At 35.1% G+C, this 23,392-nt stretch overlaps 1 protein-coding gene across 2 annotated transcripts in view; it reads left to right on the top strand.

Moving 5' to 3' along the window:
* Nucleotides 1–23,392, top strand: part of LOC130243213 (threonine--tRNA ligase 1, cytoplasmic-like) — a 58,796-nt gene that overhangs the window by 30,271 nt on the left and 5,133 nt on the right. The window contains exons 1-13 of one of the 2 annotated variants that reach the window (XM_056475302.1): nt 4,307–4,961; nt 8,579–8,742; nt 10,424–10,538; nt 10,715–10,836; nt 12,298–12,406; nt 13,244–13,308; nt 13,399–13,477; nt 17,390–17,536; nt 18,874–18,972; nt 19,447–19,613; nt 21,014–21,176; nt 22,510–22,647; nt 23,198–23,275. In XM_056475302.1, coding sequence (XP_056331277.1) covers nt 4,878–4,961; nt 8,579–8,742; nt 10,424–10,538; nt 10,715–10,836; nt 12,298–12,406; nt 13,244–13,308; nt 13,399–13,477; nt 17,390–17,536; nt 18,874–18,972; nt 19,447–19,613; nt 21,014–21,176; nt 22,510–22,647; nt 23,198–23,275 — 1,530 coding nt within the window. In that variant the 5' untranslated portion in view covers nt 4,307–4,877. Of the gene's footprint in view, nt 1–4,306; nt 4,962–8,578; nt 8,743–10,423; nt 10,539–10,714; nt 10,837–12,297; nt 12,407–13,243; nt 13,309–13,398; nt 13,478–17,389; nt 17,537–18,873; nt 18,973–19,446; nt 19,614–21,013; nt 21,177–22,509; nt 22,648–23,197; nt 23,276–23,392 lie in introns of those variants that run through there. The other variant, XR_008839127.1, reaches the window with a different exon arrangement.

Genomic DNA, 23,392 nt, shown 5'->3' with positions numbered 1-23,392 from the left:
ATTTCAAACGTCTAAAATGTCAATAAAAGTCACTTTGTTAAACTGTAGAGTTGAATTTTCAACATCAGAAGTGGACAGAGCAGAGATCAACATCCCATAATGCAATTCACCACAGCAAATAAACACTTGTGAATGGCAAAATACAGAAACTGTTCATTAACAGATATTTTTGACAGCGTTTGATTTTAAAAAGCAACATTAGTTTATCCCGTTCTCATGATATAAATGTGGGACTTGGTCTGTTTCCTGCACCAGACTCACTGTCAGAATCATATGCATTGTTCTCCAAGCTAAATCAAATAGCGAATCCTTTGACAATGTAGATTCACTGCTTTTTAGCAAAATGCTTGACGACTTCAATGTGAAAATGACATGTACTTTGTTGTAGTTCTGTGTCAGAAAATAAGTGAAGTTGTTCCCATCGGTGCCGAACTGTTGAGGAGTGTGATTCAGTGTCGTCTTTTCCAGTGTTTATCACAAGAAAGAGCATCATTTACTGATTTCAAACTGTTTTAAGGGCAGATCTGTTGCACGTTCTAAATGAATGAGTCTACCAAAAGTGTAAATGAAAAGAGTTTCACACTTGTTCCCTGCTCAGTCCTGACGTAAAATCTGGATTCATGCAGACGTTTCAAGGTACTGAGATAGTCTGGGTTAACTATTTAAAGCCATAATTCACTCAAGAATGAAAATGATCATTAATTACTCCACAAACTGCTCCAAACCTGTATAAATTTTGCTCCTTTTCTTAACATACTAGATATTTTTTGGAGAATATGCAAAACTCTATGCATGAGGTCTGGGCGATAGAACAAAAATCATAAGTCTTCCTGTATCCTGATAATAATGTGTATCACAATATACTATCATTTCTGTAATTTCAATCAATTAATGGTTTACATTTTTAATTAGTGTATATAATTATAATTAATCATTTACATTTATTTTTGACATTTTAATGTATATACTCAGAAATGTACTGAGTATATGGATAACATTTTGTATTACGGCTGGGCGATATGACAAAAATCAGTCATCTCATATCCTGATAATCATATGCATCACGATATAGTATCATTTCCGTGATTTCAATTAATGAAATGAGCAATATCACACGGCTGTATATCACTATGGCTGTATATCAGCACTGGTGGGACACTAAGGCACGCTTCCCACCTGTGCTGATATACAGCCATATCGCACTGCTACGAGTGTGATATTGCGTTTAAACAACAGTTCGACGGCATAATGGTGTATATAAAGAAAATCAAACACAGAGTCTAAAACCCTTTTGTATTAGGAACTACTTTTGTCCGCCATTCATTCACATCTGCAGCTGACCTCAGAACAGCAGAAACCGTTACTAACTCACCAGCGTCACTTTAGAGCTAGCGTTTGAGTGATTCTCTAGCGTAATGTCTAAAGTGATGATAAAACAGCTGATTTTGCTCACATTTTAAGATTAAAAGGCTGAACGACATGAAATGTCATCAGTCTACAGAGATATCTTCTTTCAGTATTACAGTCTACAGTATTTCTGTTGCAATCGGGATATCACAATAATTAACCTCGAAGAAATCAGCGCTATAACTACCAGACTGCTGTTGTGTTTGCGATCAGGAAAAACGCTAAACACATACTGGCATTTCTTCTTTCTTTCTGCCAACACAACACGCATTCCTGAAATGCGAGTCCCATCTTACACTCAATACCAGGGGTGGGCAAACTCGGTCCTGGAGGGCCAGTGTCCAGCACAGTTTAGCTCCAACTCTGATCAAACACACCTGCTTATATAATTAGTGATCTTGGAGACACTGATTAGCATGTATTTAGGTGTGTTTGATCATAGTTGAAGCTAAACTATGCAGGACACCGGCCCTCCAGGACCGAGTTTGCCCACCCCTGCTCAATACACTACAGTTATATGCTATAAATATAGCACTACAACATACAAAAGAGAGAGATCGACTTAGAAAGTCATTTACCTGTTTAATAATGATTTGATCAGCTGTAGTTTGAAATTACGCTGGTTTTCTCTTAGAGCTTATAATGCGGTCTCTGTCGCCATCTTGTGGATGAACATCATCAACCGTCTTTGCTCAAAGGCAGGCTAACGGCCGCTGACGAGCTGTCTCTCCGTAATTATACATATTTTAAAATAGACACTGTCCCTTTAAATAAACTGCATAGTTGCAATCTAAGCAAAGACATTCTCGACTAAAAAAAGCCTCAAAAGTACATTATGTTGTCCAACAGCTGCAATATTTGTCAAACTGTAGAGTGTCCTCAGCTTGTTGCTGTATGTCGGCGGAGTAATACACAAGAGTGAAGAGGCTAGTCGAGTGCTGTTACTGGCAGAATATCGCATGGCTATCAGCCAATCAGATTCAAGAACCAGACAGTACTGTCTGTATGTATGTGTGTATATATATATATATATATATATATATATATATATGTACTGTATATATAAACGTACTCATATGTGATCATATTTCTCAACTTATTCAGACTATATGTTTAATTTGTAATGTAGAAATATAAAATAAATATTAATAAAATATAAAAACACTGAAAAGCTAATAATTACAGGTCCAAACAAAGATAAATTGATATGGCAAAATGAAATGCACAATGTAAACATTGTATTTTCTCACAATGCAGTTATTCATGTTTGTCTCTGCATCACTGTACTGGCGTGTAATATTGCACTAAGGTATTACTGTAAACAATGTATTTAGTGACCCCACAAAATAAGCCATAGAGCATAATAGGAAATTATAGACGTTTTATTTTGTTCTTACAATATATATCGTCATATTGCACAGCCCTAATATGCTTAATTTTCTTCATATTCACATTTAATCAGAAGAAATAAAATCTTACAGGTTTGAGATCAAGTAGATGATGAAATTTTCATTTAGGTGTGCAATTATCTCTTTAATTACAACCAGAAAACAACAGAAAAATCTTGAAGTACATCACTGTTCTGGAGCTCCTCACACAACGGATCTCATCGTGACTTTATCTGACAGTTGTGTTTGCAATAGGATGTTTTATTAGTTATTTAAAGGGATATTTCACACAAAAATGAAAATCGCCTCATTTACTCTGCTTCATGTGGTTTTAAACCTTTGTGAGTTTCTTCTGTTGAGCACAAAAGAAGATATTTCGAAGAATGCTGGCACTAAATGACCTCTAGTCTGTAAAAAAAAAATACTACGGAAGTCAGTGAGTGCCAGCATTCTTCAAAATATCTGCTTTTGTGTTCAACAGAGTTTTCAATTTTGAGTGAACTAACCCTTTAAGAGTTGTGTCCCATAGAATAAGGATCTTGTAAATGTCTGAACAAACAACACTTTCACCTTCAAGCTGCGTTTTTCACCCATTTATATTTCTGTCATGTTCCCTTCCCAGATGATGAAATAGAGACACCATATCTCCACATCGTGATTTAAATGACATAATGTGATTGCTTCAATGGATTCTTATATTTTAACAGTGCATAACAGCACTTAAAGCCAGTTTAACATGCTGATTTTTTCATTATTTTATTAGTTTGCTCCATTTGACACTTAATGATTCACATTTTATTATGATAACTGATATTGTAAGTGCATCTGCAACCAAGCAGTCAGCAGTGTTGTGTAATATCTTTAATTTCACTAATGACAATCAATGATTGTGTTCATATCTGAAACACTGTTGAATTTGGCGTAGTAGTTAACTCTTGTCCACCTGTTTCAGATCATGCAAATATAAAACACTCAGCTGAGATTTAATTTACTGTATAGTTTGTGTTATTGATACTAAAATTGAGCTTTTTGTGTCTTATCCCTACTGAAAAAAACTGCTTAAACCAGCCTAGGCTGGTTGGCTGGTTTTAGCTGGTCGACCAGCATGGTTTTAGAGGGGTTTTGGCCACTTCCAGGCTGGTTTCCAGCCATTTCCAGCCTGGTCTTAGCTGGTCAAGCTGGGTGATGACCACCTAAAACCAGCTTGACCAGCCTGGCCAGGCTGGGAGCCCAGCCAAAACTAGCTATGTCCAGCTTATACCAGGCTGGTTTTAGCTGGTCATTTTCCAGCCTGACCAGCTAAGACCAGGCTGGAAATGGCCAAAACCCCTCTAAAACCAGGCTGGTCAACCAGCCTAGGCTGGTTTAAGCTGGATTGTTCAGCAGGGATAACTAATCAATCATAATTTACATTCAGATTTGTTAGCAGTATGTGTAGTAAACATTTAATATTCATGTGTAAAACACATTCTGAGCTATTTAACGTTGGAGAAACGAGTCTGAATGCTTATATGATCAATTAAATTGGTCAAGGGCTCCCTCAGTAGACAGCACTCACTAGTGAAGTGCACTAGTTTGTCGGCTAGACTCATGTTAACGTGTTATATGCATTTTTACCTCGTCTCTAGGCTCCAGCAGATATTATAGGTTGTTGTTCTGAGTTCATGTAGGTTTATTGTGTTTACCCCGTATATATGAAGACATCACATCAGGCTTTTGGAGGCAGAAGTTTGTTCTATTCCCTCGTTTTGTTCCAAAAACACATGTTGTCTTTACATCCGTCTACTTGAGAGTGCAGTGTGTTTACATGGAGCAGCATCCGCAGCGTTTTATCTGTCACTGAATGTATTTACTTACGCAGTGAGTGGACGCACGTGACGCACTACTGATTCGTTTTCCCATTGGTTGTTTCTCACACAAAGCCCGCCCACCTCTGCTTCCCCTCAGCCAATCGGGTTTGCTGCTCAGTGGCGGTGTGGTAGTTCCGGTAAAAAAAAATGGCAGCGCTCGTAGAGAGGGCATCGTTTGATGTGATTATTAGTTGACATTATGTAGTTTTGGCTCTAGTTAGTGATCGTGATAATGTTAATATCGGTGTTTTCGAGATGGCCCGTCCGGCAGGCGGCTGTGAGGGTGGTGGTGCGGAGCGGCAGACACTACGGGAAGGTGTGTGTGTATATGAGAGCGAGAGAGAGAGACTCATTCAGACTCAGTCATGTTAGTGATGTTGATGACACTTTGACAGTAGTGTTCAATTAGCATCTTCCTGTGTTTGCACCTACAGTAAAACTGAAATTATGAAATATTATTAGGTATACATTCTTTTTTTATTGTGTTTTTTTAAATAAACTATATAAATACTATTGTAAAAAAGTTTGTATTGGTGTAACAATCTAATATTAGCAAACAACACCAAGTATTAGTACTATTTTTTATTTAAAGTTTAGCATTTTGTGAAAAACTGGAATAATAAAGCTATTAAATACAACAATATTTAATGATTTAAAAAAACAAGAAGAATTAAACATTTCTGCTTATTCTTAAAGGGATAGTTTTCCCCAAAAGTCTCATTCACTTGTACTAAACCTCTGAGTTCTCTTTTCCTGTTGAAAACAGGAAGATATATTACAATATATAATAAATATAAATTAAATATTTTGAGGAAAGATTGGTACCCCTTGACTTCCATTATTATCTGTTATTTTTGTTATCCCCCTCTGCTATTTTACTACAGATATCAGTGGTTTTGGGTTACCAACTTTTTAGTATTTTCACCATTATTAAAAAAATTGACTATGTATTATTATTATTATAATTTGGTTGAACTATCCCTTTAAGCACAGGCACATTCACAATATTCTTTTTCGGAGAACATAATTAAAATACATGCAACACATTTTATTTAGTGGTTTCAGATTGTTGGCTTTAGTTGTGAGTGTAATGAATAGCGGTAAAGTTGGTTTTATATTCACACATTCGTTCAGTGACACACTCCTTATATTGTTTACCACGGCACTTTAAATATTCAGTCTGAAATAACCTGCAAGTGTGACTTGAAAACAACATTAACACTGTTTATTTACAGTGTTGTACTTTGATAGTCATTGGTTGCTAATATGATTTCGCTATTTAGAGTTTGCAGATAATACCTGTATGACATCATATTATTAAGGGTAAAGTCCAAATGTGCGAATATAAAAGCAACTTCACCTCTAATGACTGTATATTTATATGCAGACTATATCTGTGATGCCATTTGAGTCTCTTCAAGTAGGCATTGGTATAAGATTCTGATGATAACCTTGTATAAACATATCACGGCATTGGGATCACTGCTCTAAAATCTGTTCTTTTTAAATGTCTGGGTAAACAACAACAACTTTTCCCTCCGCTGAACACAATATACTTTATTTTAAGAAACATTTATTATATTTTGGTGCAGTAAACATATCAGGCTGAATAATTAAAATAAATGATTGACTCCTGCCGTCTTCATTAGTTTCAGAAACATTGATTATTTATAATCATATTCATATCATCAGAAGGAGTCTTCGGAGATCTTTCTTAATTTTAGATTTAATTAAGCCACTGCACTGTTTACCAGAGCATGCTGGGATTTTAGAGCCAAAGTGTTTTGTTTTTCAGAGGTTTTCTGAATTGTGGACTAGTAGATACTGTTGCCCTAAAAGTAAAGAAAAACCCACATATAATGCATGAACAGAATAACATGACACTTGCTGTTTTAAAACCATGACTTTTCCAAACAGTAAAATAAATAAAATAAAAAGTATAAATAATAATAAATAATAAATAATAAAAGTAAAATAAATAAATAAATAAAAAGTTTAGTTTGTGTTTGCTTAATTTTGTGTACTGACCATATTTATTTAGCATATATAAATGCACACAGTACACACACAATTAAGTAAACACAAACTTTTTGTCTGTGTGTTTTGTACATAAAAACAAACCTGTTTTTGTATTTTTCATGTTTGTATTTGATTGGTCATAATTGATTGTTAAACCACACACAATATGGCTCAAATACTTCAGAAAATGCTTGTAGATTTCACTAGAAATGACAAATTAAAGTGAAACTATTTTAAAGAAACAGTAGCTAACACTTTGAATTCAGTATTATTTTTAAACATACGAAGACCAGGTATACATTTTCAACACCGTTTATCCAACTAAAGTTTTTAGCCAAAAATAAATGATAAACCTGTAACCCTCGTGCATCCTTATAGACATTTATCTGTTTTATTTTTGTAGTTTAAATTTCCCTGTGTTAATGCAAAATGCCTAAATGTTGGCTCAGGTGTGCATTTCTATTGGAGTTTTAATAGTTCACCCTCATTTCCATTAAAAAATAAATACATTAATTCTACAATTAATTCTAACAGCATTAAGTCTGGCTTAGGTGTGTATTTTTGTCGTAATTTTAATATTTCACCCTCATTTTCCTTAAAAAATAATCTGTTTTACACTTGGCACAAAGAAAGTTACTCCCAGGACAACATGTCCACATTGAAACTCATTAAAACTGCAACTTTGGCATTAAAATAAACTATTAATATAACTTTAAAATGTTGCATTATTTATTAGTAGGCTTTCATTTCATTGTGAAGGCTTAAACATGTTTAATTTTGACTGTTTTACTTGATGGTGGCACTTATACAAGATTTTATATGAAGAAAATGCTCATTTTGTTTCTGCTTGTGTGTTAATAGTCTATAAGAGAGTTGATTTGGAAAGTTATGCAATGCAGTTGTGTGGGAGTGTTGGGATGGATGTCAGTGTATGTGTACAGATATTCTAGTGAATGTTTTTAACACCTAATCCAAAAACAGTTTTAGAGATTTTAGCAATACATAAATAGTAAAACCGTAACCCTTTCGTATCCTTATGGACACTTTTGTCTTTTTCTGTTTTGTTTTTAAATATAATCTTTCCTGTGTTAATTCTAACAGCATTAAGTCTGGCTTAGGTGTGTATTTTTGTTGTAATTTTAATATTTCACCCTCATTTTCCTTAAAAAAAATCTATTTTACACTTGGCACAAAGAAAGTTACACCCAGAACAACATTTCCACATTGAAACTCATTAAAACTGCAACTTTGGCATAAAATAAACTATAAATGTAACTCTAAAATGTTGCATTATTTATTAGTAGACTTTCATTTCATTGGGAAGGCTAAAACATGTTTAATTTTGACTGTTTTACTTGATGGTGACATTTTTACAAGTTTTTCATATAAAGAAAATGCTCATTTTGTTTCTGCTTGTGTGTATTAATAGTCTATTAGAGTATTTTTGTCTTAATTTTAATAGTTTACCCTCATTTCCCTTAAAAGAAATAAATATTACACTCGGCACAAAGAAAGTTACACCCAGAACAAAACATTTCTACATTCAAACCCATTAAAATCTGCATATTTGACATCAAATATAACAATAAAATGTTGCATTATTTATTAATAAGCTTTCATTTCATTGGGAATGCTTCAAACATTTAATTTCGACCATTTTATTCCTGCTTGTGCATATTAGAGTCTATTATATAGTTACTATTATATTACAGTCTATTTTAATATTATGATTCCTTAAATTATGCATCTATAATTGTGTGGGAGTGTTGGAATGAATGTCAGTGTGTGGTTTATTCAATATATTGAACACTTTAAATCTAAATACAGATTTAGCAAATAAATAAATAGTAAAATCTTACTATATTAATGGCCAAACAAATAAACTTCCATCCCAAACCCTCTCCTGTTTTCCAGCTTGGGGTCGAGCGCTTGCGAGTTTTCCAGTCTCTGCAGGATCGGCTGCTGAAAGCGACTGGATCTCCGTCAGGACGGAATCTGGCCGTCCGATTGGCTGATGGCAGACTGGTGAAGGGGTCAGCAGGAGTGACATCACCGCTACAGATCGCCCGCAGTGAACGGTGAGTATACCACACACACACACACAGACCTCCTGTTAATTCAGAGATTATGATTCAAAGTCCTGTTAATATTATCCAAACACAGTTTTCAAAGCCCTCCTCAACAGAAAATACTTTTTTATTTGGTGTTATTTGTGCTAGTTATGGTGAAATGTAAAAATATATATATATAAATGAATGGAGAATAACGAAACAAATAAAAGTTCTGAAACAAACAAACAGGAACAACTGTTATTAAGACGTGAACAATTCTTGTGTAATTTCTAGTATGTTTATGTTGTTTCTATACATTTTAAAGCAGAGATTATGATTCAGTGGTACAGAAAGTATTTAAAAACAGAATATGAACAGTTTTCAAAGCCATTCTCTATAATATACAATGTTTTTGGTGCTATTTTTGCTACAGTTATGTAGTGAATTTCTAAGACGAGTCAAAAACCAGGGAGAACTTTCGGGTATCTTCAATACAGAATAAGAACTCAGCATTGCTGTGGCGTCATTGAAAGAACTCTGCTAGTGCAGCAGGCACTAAGTTTAAATACAGACAGTGATGCATGTAGGTGGAGACACAAAGCATGCAAATGAAGTGTTGTTGTCAACAGGGAAAATTTCATTACCTCAAACTCGATCTAATCAAATGAATGTCCCAGTCCTGATCTCATCAGCATAATAGTACCCATTCATGATACATTTTAGCATGAACTTAGCCATTTGTTAGACAATAGACACAGCCGTGCTTTGAAACTGAAAATTTGCATTAATTTGGAGACATGAGACTATATTTCACATATAGTGTAAATGCATACATACACACATATATATATATACACAAACAGGACCAAGTTGTTTCTGAAAACAATTTCATTATTATATATTTCCTAGATTTTTTTTATTTGGCATTTGATCATTATTATTATTATCATTATTATTATCATTATTATTATTATTATTATTATTATTATTATTATTATTATTATTATTATTATTACTATTGATATTATTATTATTACTATTATTATTATTATTATTACTATTGATATTATTATTATTACTATTATTGATTATTATTATTATTACTATTGATATTATTATTATTACTATTATTGATATTATTATTATTATTATTATTATTATTACTATTATTGATATTATTATTATTATTATTATTATTTATATTATTATTATTATTATTATTATTAATATTGATATTATTATTATTATTATTGATATTATTATTATTATTATTATTATTATTGATATTATTATTATTATTATTATTATTGATATTATTATTATTATTATTACTATTATTGATATTATTATTATTATTATTATTATTATTATTATTATTACTATTATTGATATTATTATTATTATTATTATTATTATTGGTGGGGGGGTTTTGTTTAGGGTTGTGAAGTGGTTTATATCTGTGTATTTGTGTTTAAATAAATTATACATTTTGTAAATTATTATTAATTAAAAATAATTGTTAATTAAATTTACTTATGATTATAAATTCATTTGTTTTTGTGTAAAACTGATTCTGCATGTTTCTATCTGAAGGTTTTGTTCATGGGTTGGTTAGGCGAATGAATATACAGTTTGTACAGTATTACACTCATTATGTGTATATGAAGTCCTCCTAAAATCTCCTGTGCGCGCGCATGTGTGTGTTCAGTGTGACAGGTGCAGTGGTGAGCAGAGTGAATGGAGAGCTCTGGGCTCTGAGTCGCCCTCTGCAGGAGGACTGTGAACTGCAGCTGCTGGAGTTCGACTCGCTGGAGGGCAAACAGGTATACACTTGTCTTAAAACACACACAACTATAGTAGTAGAGTAAGTATGGTAGTATAAGCTAAAGGAATAGTGAATATATAGTTTACTGTGTTACTGGCTTTAATTGATGTCGATTTGTGTTTTTGTTGTGGATGTGACTGTTTTTGTGTGTGTGTGTGTGTGTGTGTACTGCAGGTGGTGTGGCGCACAGGAGCGTGTGTATTAGCGAGTGTGTTGGAGAGTGTCTTCAGTGCTGGTGTGTGTCGGGAGGGTGTGTCTGACACCGGCCTGTACTGTGATTATCAGCTGCAGGACAGGTAAACACTGTTGTAGTCAGGGGTGTAGATTTAGGCTGGATGGAGGGGACGCACTCCCACCAATATCCACCGACCATAGAAATGTCCCCACCAATAATTTAATCCACTTTAAAAAAAAAATACGCGCTGTCAATATTTACCTAGACACACAGAAAGGGTTAAATCACGCTCTCTCCTTGAGTCCTCCCGCCCCCAAAATGCTTATGGGCGTTTTGATTGGCTGTGCCTTTCCCTGCTATCATGTGAGAGGCTGTGGCTGCCTTCAGATACAAGCAGCGCTAAAAGAATAAGACGCGTTGAGTTCACTACTGAATGAGTCCATCATGATAATGACAACAATGCTCATGTTTTCCTCCGCTCCAACGCTCAGTCTATCGTTATAGCAGACTGATATAGTCTGTGAATAATATGCCCTTGAAAACTAACTGCAGAATAAACAGCTCAAGTGTATGATATCTTAATCTCTGAGTAGCATGAACAATTTCAGCTGAAACAATTCGTCAGACTAAATACAGGCTGTGTATAGGCATAATACTGATATATGAGACATTTCATTTGCACTGTGGCTAAAATAAACTGAAGTCTTTATTAAACTCTCTTTATCAGGTAATAAACATGTTTTTAACATTACATTATCAGTCCTGTAGCCAGCTTATTGAAAGGGGTGGGTTTTTTCAGGATATTTTAACGTTTAGCAGTTATTTGCCTCATTTACTATTAAATTATGAGGTAAATGTTGCATTTTAGAGCAAATTTTTGCTGGATTATCTTGTCAGATGGTTATCATAACCACACTTTTTAATGTACCAAAAATATGTTCAACCTTTGTCAAATTACGTCCCATACTGTTTTACTATTTTAAGTGTTTATTTACAAAATGTGCATTTAAACTGAGTTTTATATTACAGGTATATAAATAATGAACATTTTAAATAATAAATATGAAAAGAAGCTTTTTAAAATAGAAATTCATCATCATCTATTATTAATTTTCTCTTCAGAAATCTGTTAAAACTTGTTTTAAATTAAAAACTGAAGCCTACAGGCAAATAACAAACTGGCCAGCACATTCAACTCTGCTCAGTCAGATTTTGGCCATTTGAATAATAGGAAAAATTCATAAATAATAAGAATAATAAAACTTTTTGTCTTTCGAACCACCTGAACCCCCTTGACTAAAGGCTTAAAACATAAATTCTATGAAGAGAGGATTAATTATTAAAATGTTATAATAGCAGTTAAATAAATAACAGCAGCGCATATAAATATATAGGGGCTGTTGTTTGATTCGCCCGTCCTTACCATGTCAAGTGCAAAACTACACCCTTGGTTGTAGTCAATAACCCAGCATTCTTCATCTGCTCTTTGTTTTAAATGCTTGTATAGGGAAGCTATAGTGCCGTGTGTGTGTGTGTGTGTGTGTGTGTGTGTGTGTGTGTGTGTGTGTGTGTGTGTGTGCAGTTCTCTCTCTCTGCTGGAGGTGGAGCGGGCGTGCAAGCAGGCGGCGGCAGGGAAAATCCCCATCACCACACTGCAGCTTACGCTACAGGACCTCAAAGAGCTCTTCCAGGTCAGCCTCTGTCTTGACCTTTGCCATGTCCATACATTATTATTTATTTATTTATTATTATTATTTTAATGATTATTATTATAATTTTTTTATTATAACTTTTTATTATAGTTTTTAAAATTATTTTATAATTATTATACTTTATTATTATTATTATTATTATTATTATTATTATTATTATTATTATTATTATTATTTATTAATATTATGTTTACTTATTATTTTTATTATTGTTATTTTTATTATTAATATTATTATTTTTATTTAATTTATTATTATTATTTTGTTTTACTTTTTAAATTATTTTTATTATTATTATTATTATGTTTGTTTGTTTATTTTTTTATTATTGTTATTATTATTATTATTTATTTTTTAAATTTATTATTATTATTATTTTTACTTTTTAAATTATTATTATTATTATTATTATTATTATTATATTAATATTATTATATTATTATTATTTATTATTATATTAATATTATTATTATTATTATTATTTATTATATTATTATTATTATTATGTTATTATTATTATTATTATGTTTATTTATAATTTATTATTATTATTATTATTATTATTATTATTATTATATTAATATTATTATATTATTATTATTTTATTATTGTTATTATTATTATTTACTTTTAAAATAATTTTTATTATTATTATTATTTTATTTTTTGTATAACTTTTTTTTTATTACAAAAATTAACCTGAGAATATATATATATTTTTTGTGTGCGTCTGCGTGCGTCCATATGCATGTGTTCACGTGCATTTGCTTGTGTGTGTGTGTGCGTGTGTGCGTGTGTGTGTGTGTGTGTGTGTAGGATGATGCTGTCAGACTGCAGCTGGCTGAAGAGCAGATGATTGGAGACACAGTCGGTGTGTTCAGGTCAGAAGAGACTCTGATGTTTTCTGGAGCAGATCGAGTGTGTTTGAGCCATCTGAAGTGTGTGTGTGTGTGTGTGTGTTTCTCTGTCAGGTGTGGAGACAGTGTGGGCGTGTGTTCAGGTCTTCTTCTGCCTCACACCGGCTTCCTGAAGGCCTTCAAGATGCTGCAGGTAAAGCTGGCTGATGTTGGTGTATGTGTGTGTTTGGCTGATTGTGTTTGTTTAAATATAATATATCATAGGCAGCACGATGGCTCAGTGGTTAGCACTGTGGCCTCACAGCAAGAAGGTCACTGGTTTGAGTCCCGGCTGGGTCAGTGGTCATTTCTGTGTGGAGTTTGCATGTTCTCCCTGTGTTGGCGGGGGTTTCCTCCGGTTTCCCCCACAGTCCAAACACATGCGCTATAGGAGAATTGATGGACTAAATTGGCCGTAGTGTATGAGTATGTGTGAATGAGTGTGTATGGGTGTTTCCCAGTACTGGGTTGCAGCTGAAAGGGCATCCACTGTGTAAAACATAGTTGGTGGTTCATTCCGCTGTGTCAACCCCTAATTAATAAAGGGACGAAGTCGAAGGAAAATGAATGAATGAATAATATTAGTTTTAATATTAACATGGCAGAGGGAAATCATATTCTGTTATAGAGACAGTTGCTGCGTTTCAATTCACACACACTAGCATCCATCCTAAATAGTGTTCAGAAGTATCATTAATATGTCCCAAATCTCAGTATGTTGTCATGAATATTCCAAAGTTACCCAGACTCTCTTCTATTTCACTCTAACAGCTAATATAACCCACAATGCATTGCATGATAGAAGTGAATTCGAGTTTAACTACAAACACGAGTTATTATAAGTGTTAAACTACAAACATGGCGGATGTGCGAGACTGACGGTGAACTGGAGAGGCTTTGCTGAAGATTAAATATTATCTAACGTATTATATTTAATCTGCAACAGCAATATTAACTTTTCTAAAGAAGACGCATGGCTCATTACCTTGTGAATGCTCGGAAAGTAAACATCAAAGAAATAGACGAGGGATGTAAACGATAACATTGCTCTTAACTTCATTTCCTGTTTTACTTGTTTCATTTCCACAGCTTCTGAGAATCCAAAAAGGTCCACATATAGATCAATAATGTTGCGATAGCTGTTTTAGCGATGAGTTATGATTAAATTCCCTCTATTTACAGTTATGAAAAAGCTTCCAAGCAGGAAATGTTCACGGGCCTATGACATCACCACATTAAGATGGTCGAAATGGATGATGTCACAGGATGATTGACAGGGCTCGTAACTAAGCAACAGAAATGATCTGTCGATGAGGAAGTAGTTGGTCCAAAATCTTGCATGATTTTCTGTTACACAACATTAAGAAGCATGAACAAAGAGCACACGTAGGAGACGCAGCAAGTGTTTACATGTGTTGTTAAATGGTTTCCTTGGCAACTTCTTGATGATGTCAATGTTATTGCTGACCCTTCCTGTTTGTCACTCTCACTTCTCACTTTTAAGAATTTTCCCCATTTAAAACAATCAGTCCTGCTTTATAAAAGAACCCACATGTTCCTTAAATTATGTGCAGAATTATTAAAAATTAAGTCTCTTCTGCTCACCCAGGGTTCATTTATTGAATTTGAAGACAATAAAAATATTATGGTAACACTTTAAAATATTGGTCCAATAATCAACCTATTTTCATCTTTATTAATGTTCGCTAATGAAAACGTCATTCGTTGCTGGCTAACTAATGTTACAAGCACACATTTGGGTTTTTATTATCATTAGTAAATCTTTAATTATGATTAATAAATGCTGTACAAGAATGTGTGTGTGTGTATTTATGTGTGTGTGTATATATATGCGTGACTGTGTGTGTATTTATGTGTGTGTGTATATATGTGTGAGTATATGTGTGTGTATTTATGTATGTATGTGTGTGTATATATGTGTGTGTATTTATGTGTGTGTGTATATATGTGTGAGTATATGTGTGTGTATTTATGTATGTATGTGTGTGTATATATGTGTGAGTATTTATGTATGTGTGTGTATATATGTGTGAGTATATGTGTGTGTATTTATGTATGTGTGTGTATATATGTGTGAGTATATGTGTGTGTATTTATGTATGTGTGTGTATATATATGTGTGTCTATGTGTGAGTATTTATGTATGTGTGTGTGTATATATATGTGTGAGTATATGTGTGTGTATTTATGTATGTGTGTGTATATATATGCGTGTCTATGTGTGTGTATTTATGTATGTATATGTGTGTGTATTTATGTATGTGTGTGTATATATGTGTGAGTATATGTGTGTGTATTTATGTATGTGTGTGTATATATGTGTGACTATATGTGTGTGTATTTATGTATGTATGTGTATATATATGCGTGTCTATGTGTGAGTATTTATGTATGTGTGTGTATATATATGCGTGTCTATGTGTGTGTATTTATGTATGTATGTGTGTGTATATATGTGTGTGTATTTATGTATGTGTGTGTATATATGCGTGACTATGTGTGTGTATTTATGTATGTGTGTGTATATATGTGTGACTGTGTGTGTATTTATGTATGTGTGTGTATATATGTGTGACTGTGTGTGTATTTATGTATGTGTGTGTATATATGTGTGACTATGTGTGTGTATTTATGTATGTGTATATATATGTGTGTGTATTTATATATGTGTGACTATGTGTGTGTGTATATATGTGTGAGTATATGTGTGTGTATTTATGTATGTGTATGTATATATGTGTGACTGTGTGTGTATTTATGTATGTGTGTGTGTATATATGTGTGTGTATTTATGTATGTGTGTGTATATATGTGTGAGTATATGTGTGTGTATTTATGTATGTGTGTGTATATATGTGTGACTATATGTGTGTGTATTTATGTATGTATGTGTATATATATGCGTGTCTATGTGTGAGTATTTATGTATGTGTGTGTATATATATGCGTGTCTATGTGTGTGTATTTATGTATGTATGTGTGTGTCTATATGTGTGTGTATTTATGTATGTGTGTGTATATATGCGTGACTATGTGTGTGTATTTATGTATGTGTGTGTATATATGTGTGACTGTGTGTGTATTTATGTATGTGTGTGTATATATGTGTGACTGTGTGTGTATTTATGTATGTGTGTGTATATATGCGTGACTATGTGTGTGTATTTATGTATGTGTGTGTATATATGCGTGACTGTGTGTGTATTTATGTATGTGTGTGTATATATGCGTGACTGTGTGTGTATTTATGTATGTGTGTGTATATATGTGTGACTGTGTGTGTATTTATGTATGTGTGTGTATATATGTGTGACTATGTGTGTGTATTTATGTATGTGTATATATATGTGTGTGTATTTATATATGTGTGACTATATGTGTGTGTGTATATATGTGTGAGTATATGTGTGTGTGTATTTATGTATGTGTATGTATATATGTGTGACTGTGTGTATTTATGTATGTGTGTGTGTATATATGTGTGAGTATATGTGTGTGTATTTATGTATGTGTGAGTATATGTGTGTGTATTTATGTATGTATATGTAGATATGTGTGTGTGTGTGTGTGTGTGTGTGTGTGTGTGTGTGTGTGTGTGTGTGTGTGTGTGTGTGTGTGTGTGTGTGTGTGTGTGTGTGTGTGTGAAATGTAAATAAGTGAAGTTTCATAAACTAATTTGGAGAGGGGCACGTGATATGATTGAGCACGTCTGGCCGCTCATCTGTAATCAGTAATAATCCAATCAGAGTGATCCTAGTTTACTATAAATGGATCATTTTCTCCCTACTGCTCTATCTTCATTTGGAAGAATCCCCCCTTCCACCCCATCTCCTCCTTTTACTCCCTTTTCTAAAGGGGGTGCTCTCGAGACCCACCTGATCTTGGATCTCCTGATATGCTTATCGACCGGGCGGGAGCCCTGGGCTCAAATGTCTCCCAGCTCAGGGTTCTCTCCCGGGACAGCATGCCAAACCTGCTTTAAACGCCAAGCATATCTAAGTGGTAACGCTTGAAATGCATTATAATTGTCCTGTCTCTCCGTCAGGTGTCTCCCGTGACTCTGTCTGGATCTTCAGAGGCGTCAGGAATCCTCCGGATGATCGGAGTCTCGTTTCCATCAGAAAGAGAGCGAGATCAGTGTGAGAAAGAGCAGGAGGAAGCACGGAGGAGAGACCACCGGCGCATCGGGAAGGTCAGTGTGTACTTCAAAACTCCACGGATAAACACACTCTGTGAATTACACTGCTTACATTTACATTCAGTCATTTAGCAGATGCTGTTTTTCACCGTTCACTTCCTTTTCTGTTATTTTTAACTATCTAATTGTTTGTTAAATATACTGGAATAAGATTATATACAGGTGTGCGCGCACCCTCCTTTTTAATAGCTGATTTCGAATTACTAATTAATTTTTTATTTGCCATGATGACAAAATAAATTCAATTCCCCTTTATTTGTATAGCGCTTTTACAATGTAGATTGGGTCAAAGCAGGTTCACATAGAAGATCATAGTGAATGTAAACAGTGTAGTTCAGTGTAGTTCAGTTCAGTGTGGTTTAATAATCACTATTGAGAGTCCAAACACTGAAGAGCAAATCCAACGATGTGCAGCTCTACAAGACCCAAACCAAGCAAGCCAGTGGCGACAGCGGAGAGAAAAAAACTGCAAAGAATTAAAAAACCTTGAGAGAAACCAGGCTCAGTTGGGCACGACCATATCTCCTCTGGCCAAACCATTTGTGCCGAGCTGCAGTCTCAGCGGCGGAGGCTGGAGAACGCTGGACGTCAGCGAAGACTCGTCTGTCCCTGGAGCGTCACAGGAATCAGTCTCATGCTCTCCACTCCTCCATGACCACCACAGTAGCTGCTCAGGATACGGCCTGGTCCAGGATTATGGAAACCTTGGGATCATCTCTTCGCAGGTCTTGGATCGCATCAGTGGCACTGCATAGTCTCTGGGGGCCTGAGAATAAAGGGAATAATTAGCGTAGCGCTGTTCATAGTGTATATAAACAAGATGCGTGAAGCACGTTCATGCATCATAGCGCTATGTGATGCACTGAGTGTGTGCTTTACTGAACAGATAGGTCTTTAATCTAGTTTTGAATTGGGAGAGTGTGTCTGAGCCTCGGACATTATCAAGAAGGCTATTCAAGAGTTTAGGAGCCATAAATGAGAAGGCTCGACCTCCTTTAGTTGATTTTGCTATTCTAGGTACTACCAGAATCAATAAATATACTATATACAAAGGGATACTGAAAACAATGCCATATTTTTTATTATATATATATATATATATATATATATATATATATATATATATATATATATATATATATATATATATATATATATATATATATATATATTTATTTATTTATTTATTTATTTATTTATTTATTTATTTATTTTTTATTTTTATTTTTTTTATTATATTTATTTATTAATTTTTTTATAATTATTTATTCAATTATTTTTTTATTGCGTAATTTATTTTTATTTATTGCGTAATCTCTCTGTCTCTGCAGGCGCAGGAGTTGTTCTTCTTTCATGATGTCAGTCCTGGCAGCTGCTTCTTCATGCCTAAAGGAGCTCATATATACAACACACTCACTGACTTTATAAAGGTACACACACGCTGCACACACTGCAGATTACTGAACATTAAGATGCATTTTTATTAAGTGCATGTATGAATCATGTTGTTTGTAATGATTAAAAATTGACTGAAGCAGGTTATCCACGCATCACTTTTTACAAAGATTATGTTCAAATGTGAGAAACAATAATGTATACTCATGACCCTCTCGATCATGATGGTGTTACGTTTAGTTATGTTTTTGATCTTAAAGTCTGTCAATGGGGTAAAAAATAATCTTGTTTTTGGGTTGAAATAATATTATTTGGCTTACGCCATTGTCAGATTATTTTGCTTGTTTTAAGGAAAAACTCGCTTCATTTTGACTCATTAATTCTGAAAACAAGACTGTTTTGCTTGTCTAGAAAAGGATTCTGGATTTAAGAGTTTGTAGATATTTAGACTAGAAACAAGACAAAAACTCATAATGTCATGTGACCCTCATGTTTCCTCTTCCGGGCAGAGTGAGTACAGGAGGCGTGGCTTCAGCGAGGTCGTGACCCCGACGCTCTTCAGCACGGCATTGTGGGAGCGCTCAGGTCACTGGCAGCATTACAGCGAGAACATGTTCAGTGTGAGCAGCGAGACGCACACATTCGCCCTCAAGCCCATGAACTGCCCCGCACACTGGTGAGAAACACACACACACACACACACACACACACACACACTTTCACCAGCCACTTTATTAGGTACACCTTACTAGAACTGGGTTGGACCCTCTTTTGCCATCAGAACTGCCTTAATCCTTCATGGCAGAGATTCAACAAGCTACTGGAAATATTCCTCAGAGATTTTGCTCCATATTGACATGATAGCATCACACAGTTGCTGCAGATTTGTCGGCTGCACATCCATGATGCCAATCTCCCGTTCCACCACATCCCAAAGGTGCTCTATTGGATTGAGCTTTGGTGAATGTGGAGACCATTTGAGTACAGTGAACTCATTGTCATGTTCAAGAAACCAGTCTGAGATGATTGGTGCTTTATGACATGGTGCGTTATCCTGCTGGAAGTAGCCATCAGAAGATGAAGACACTGTGCTCATAAAGGGATGGACATGGTCAGCAACAATACTCAGGTAGGCTGTGGTGTTGACTCCATGCTCAATTGGTACTAATGGACCCAAAGTGTGCCAAGAAAATCTCCCCCACACCATTACACCACCACCACCAGCCTGAACCGCTGATACAAGGCAGGATGGATCCATGCTTTCATGTTGTTGAGGCCAAATTGTGAGCCGAGCATCCGAATGTGTCAGCAGAAATGGAGACTCATCAGACCAGGCAACGTTTCTCCAATCTTCTATTGTCCAGTTTTGGTGAGCCTGTGTGAATTGTAGCCTCAGTTTCCTGTTCTTAGCTGACAGAAGCGGCACCCGGTGTGGTCTTCTGCTGCTGTAGCCCATCCGCCTCAAGGTTGGACGTGTTGTGTGTTCAGAGATGCTCTTCTGCAGACCTCGGTTGTAACGAGTGCTTATTTGAGTTACTGTTGCCTTTCTATCAGCTGGAACCAGTCTGGCCATTCTCCTCTGACCTCTGGCATCAACAAGGCATTTGCGCCCACAGAACTGCCGCTCACTGAATATTTCCTCTTTGTCGGACCATTCTCTGTAAACCCTAGAGATGGTTGTGCGTGAAAATCCCAGTAGATCAGCAGTTTCTGAAATACTCAGAGCAGCCCGTCTGGCACCAACAACCATGCCACGCTCAAAGTCACTTAAATCCCCTTTCTTCCCCATTCTGATGCTCGCTTTGACCTGCAGCAGATCGTCTTGACCATGTCTACATGCCTAAATGCATTGAGTTGCTGCCGAATGATTGGCTGTGTAGAAATTTGCGTTAATGAACAGTTGGACAGGTGTACCTAATAAAGTGGCCGTTAAGTTTGTGTGTGTGTGTGTGTGTGTGTGTGTATATATGTATATATTAGTGATGGCAAAAAATGTATCACATTCATATATATGCATAAACCTATTTATACGTATACTTGCTTACATACATTTTCCATAATGAATGTGTGTGTCAGTGTGATGTTCGAGCAGAGGCTGCGCTCGTGGCGGGAGATGCCGATCCGCTGGGCGGATTTCGGAGCTCTGCACCGCAACGAAGCGTCAGGAGCACTGGGCGGATTAACCAGAGTCCGCCGCTTCTGCCAGGACGATGCACACATATTCTGCACACCTGAACAGGTACACACTCTGGGTACGTTTGCGTCAGTGATCAACCAACAAATATATATAAATATAAATTGATTCGCCCTCCTGTGAATAGTTTATTCTTCTTTAAATATTTCCCAAATGATGTTGAACATATTCAGGAATTTCTCACAGTATTTCCTCTAATATTTTTTCTTCTAAAAGTCTTATTTGTTTTATTTCCGCTAGAATAAAAGCAGTTTTAATTGTTTTAAAGCCATTTTAAGGTCAATATTATTAGCCCCCTTCAGCAATATTAGTTTTGGATTGTCTCCAGAACAAACCACTGTTATACAATGACTTGCCTAATTACCCTAACTTTACCCTAGTTAAGCCTTTAAATGTCACTTTAAGCTGAATACTAGTGTCTTGAAGAATATCTAGTCTAATATTATGTTATATATACATATAAATATACATATATATATATATATATATATATATATATATATATATATATATATATATATATATATATATATATATATATATATATATATATATATATATATATATATATATATCTCAAAGATGACGAATACTGAAAATGTAACTTTAATTTTAACTGTAAATGAACAATAAATAAAACCTCAATAGCTCTTTGTAAAAACCCCAGTCGTATCTCAGTGCTTCTGGTTGTAAAATGTTTTGTTGGACAGTAAGACTGAAACACCATCAGTTTAGCAGTAATCCTCCTCCTCATGGCTGAAGTTAGCTGCTTTTATTAAGTTTATTACTGCCGAATTTAACCTTAACGAATGCTTTAAATCACCCGTGTGACTCTGACTGATCTAATCCAATCAAACACACACAAATGAGCAGCTATATAAAATACCACGTGTCTTCCGATGTAATTAACACCTAACATTTCTGTTTAACCTCCCATCTGTGCTCCTGAAAGTGAAGCATGAGGGGTTTTCTTGCCCTTTATACATCATAACAGGTGGCATGATCACTATGATAAGAAGGAAAAGGACACTTTCAGAGAATAAACACTTAAAACACCTCACACAAACTCTTCCACGGGGTATGTGTGAGGTGTTTTAAGTGTTCATCACGCCACTCTCAGAAAATAAGTGCTTAATTTTTCCTGCCTCATCAAATTCCTTAGCATTTAGCAGTGTAAAAGTCTGAAAATTAGTTCATAATGGTCTTCAAAAAAGTCTTAAATTTGAGTTGGTGAAACCTGCAGAAACCCTGTTATCCATATTGATCTTGCTGTAGCCATAAGTTGCTGATGTGGCATTAAATAAACAAACCGAGTCATCCTAAGCTGTGTTTTTGAGTCGGTGTGTGTGATTTATCATCAGTGTTTTGTTTACTTCAGCTGGAGCAGGAGATCACTGCGTGCCTGGATTTCGTCAGGAGTGTGTATCGTGTGTTCGGTTTCTCCTTTCACTGTCTGCTCTCCACAAGACCCGCCTCCTCCATGGGAGACTCCGCCCTCTGGGACTGTGCTGAGCAGGTACAGCTGTCAATCATCTGCTGACCGACGCCCACAGCAGTCTGCTAAAGAAATAACAACACCATAGTACTTATTTAACAACATTAACCCTCGTGTGTAGTTCAGATTGACTCCCCTTTGGTTCTGTTGATGCTGTTTTACCCCATTGACTTTCATTATAATCACGTTAATTGATCCTAAAGCCTTGACAGCATATAATCATGCATTCTTGATTGCTGCTGGTTTTCCCTGTTGGGATTAAGAGCTAATATGTGTAATATGTACTGCTGATCATCAGTTGTCAGCATTAACCCTTTAGATCGGCCTGTGCTGAAGAGTTTCTGGCTTTTATATGGAGTTCAATGGAGTAAAACAGCAGATTATAGTGTGTGTGTAGAAACACAGTGTGTTGACTGTGTTCTGAGAGCTGAGCTGCTTAATTTGAGTTTCTCAGACATATCTGCAGAAACCCTGTATATGGATGGAAACATAGCTACTGACTGTTCTTTATATAAAAAATTAAATGAGCACTTTTATTAATTAATTTTTCTCTTGTGTCTGTGTGGAGCAGCAGCTGGAGAGCAGCCTGAAACTCTTCCAGGAGCACTGGGAGTTAAACCCAGGAGACGGAGCCTTTTACGGACCCAAGGTGAGCCGGCAGACCCGTCAGAGGCTTCGTGTTTATCAGTCAGAGGATTCGTACAAATCAATCAGTCCAGTAAAGGGCTGAAATATCAGAGCATTCATATCAGCGTGACCGTGCTTC

This window comes from Danio aesculapii, chromosome 16 (genome assembly GCF_903798145.1).
Source record: "Danio aesculapii chromosome 16, fDanAes4.1, whole genome shotgun sequence".
Classification (NCBI taxonomy): Eukaryota; Metazoa; Chordata; class Actinopteri; order Cypriniformes; family Danionidae; genus Danio; species Danio aesculapii.
This window is presented reverse-complemented; position numbering and strand designations above follow the sequence as displayed.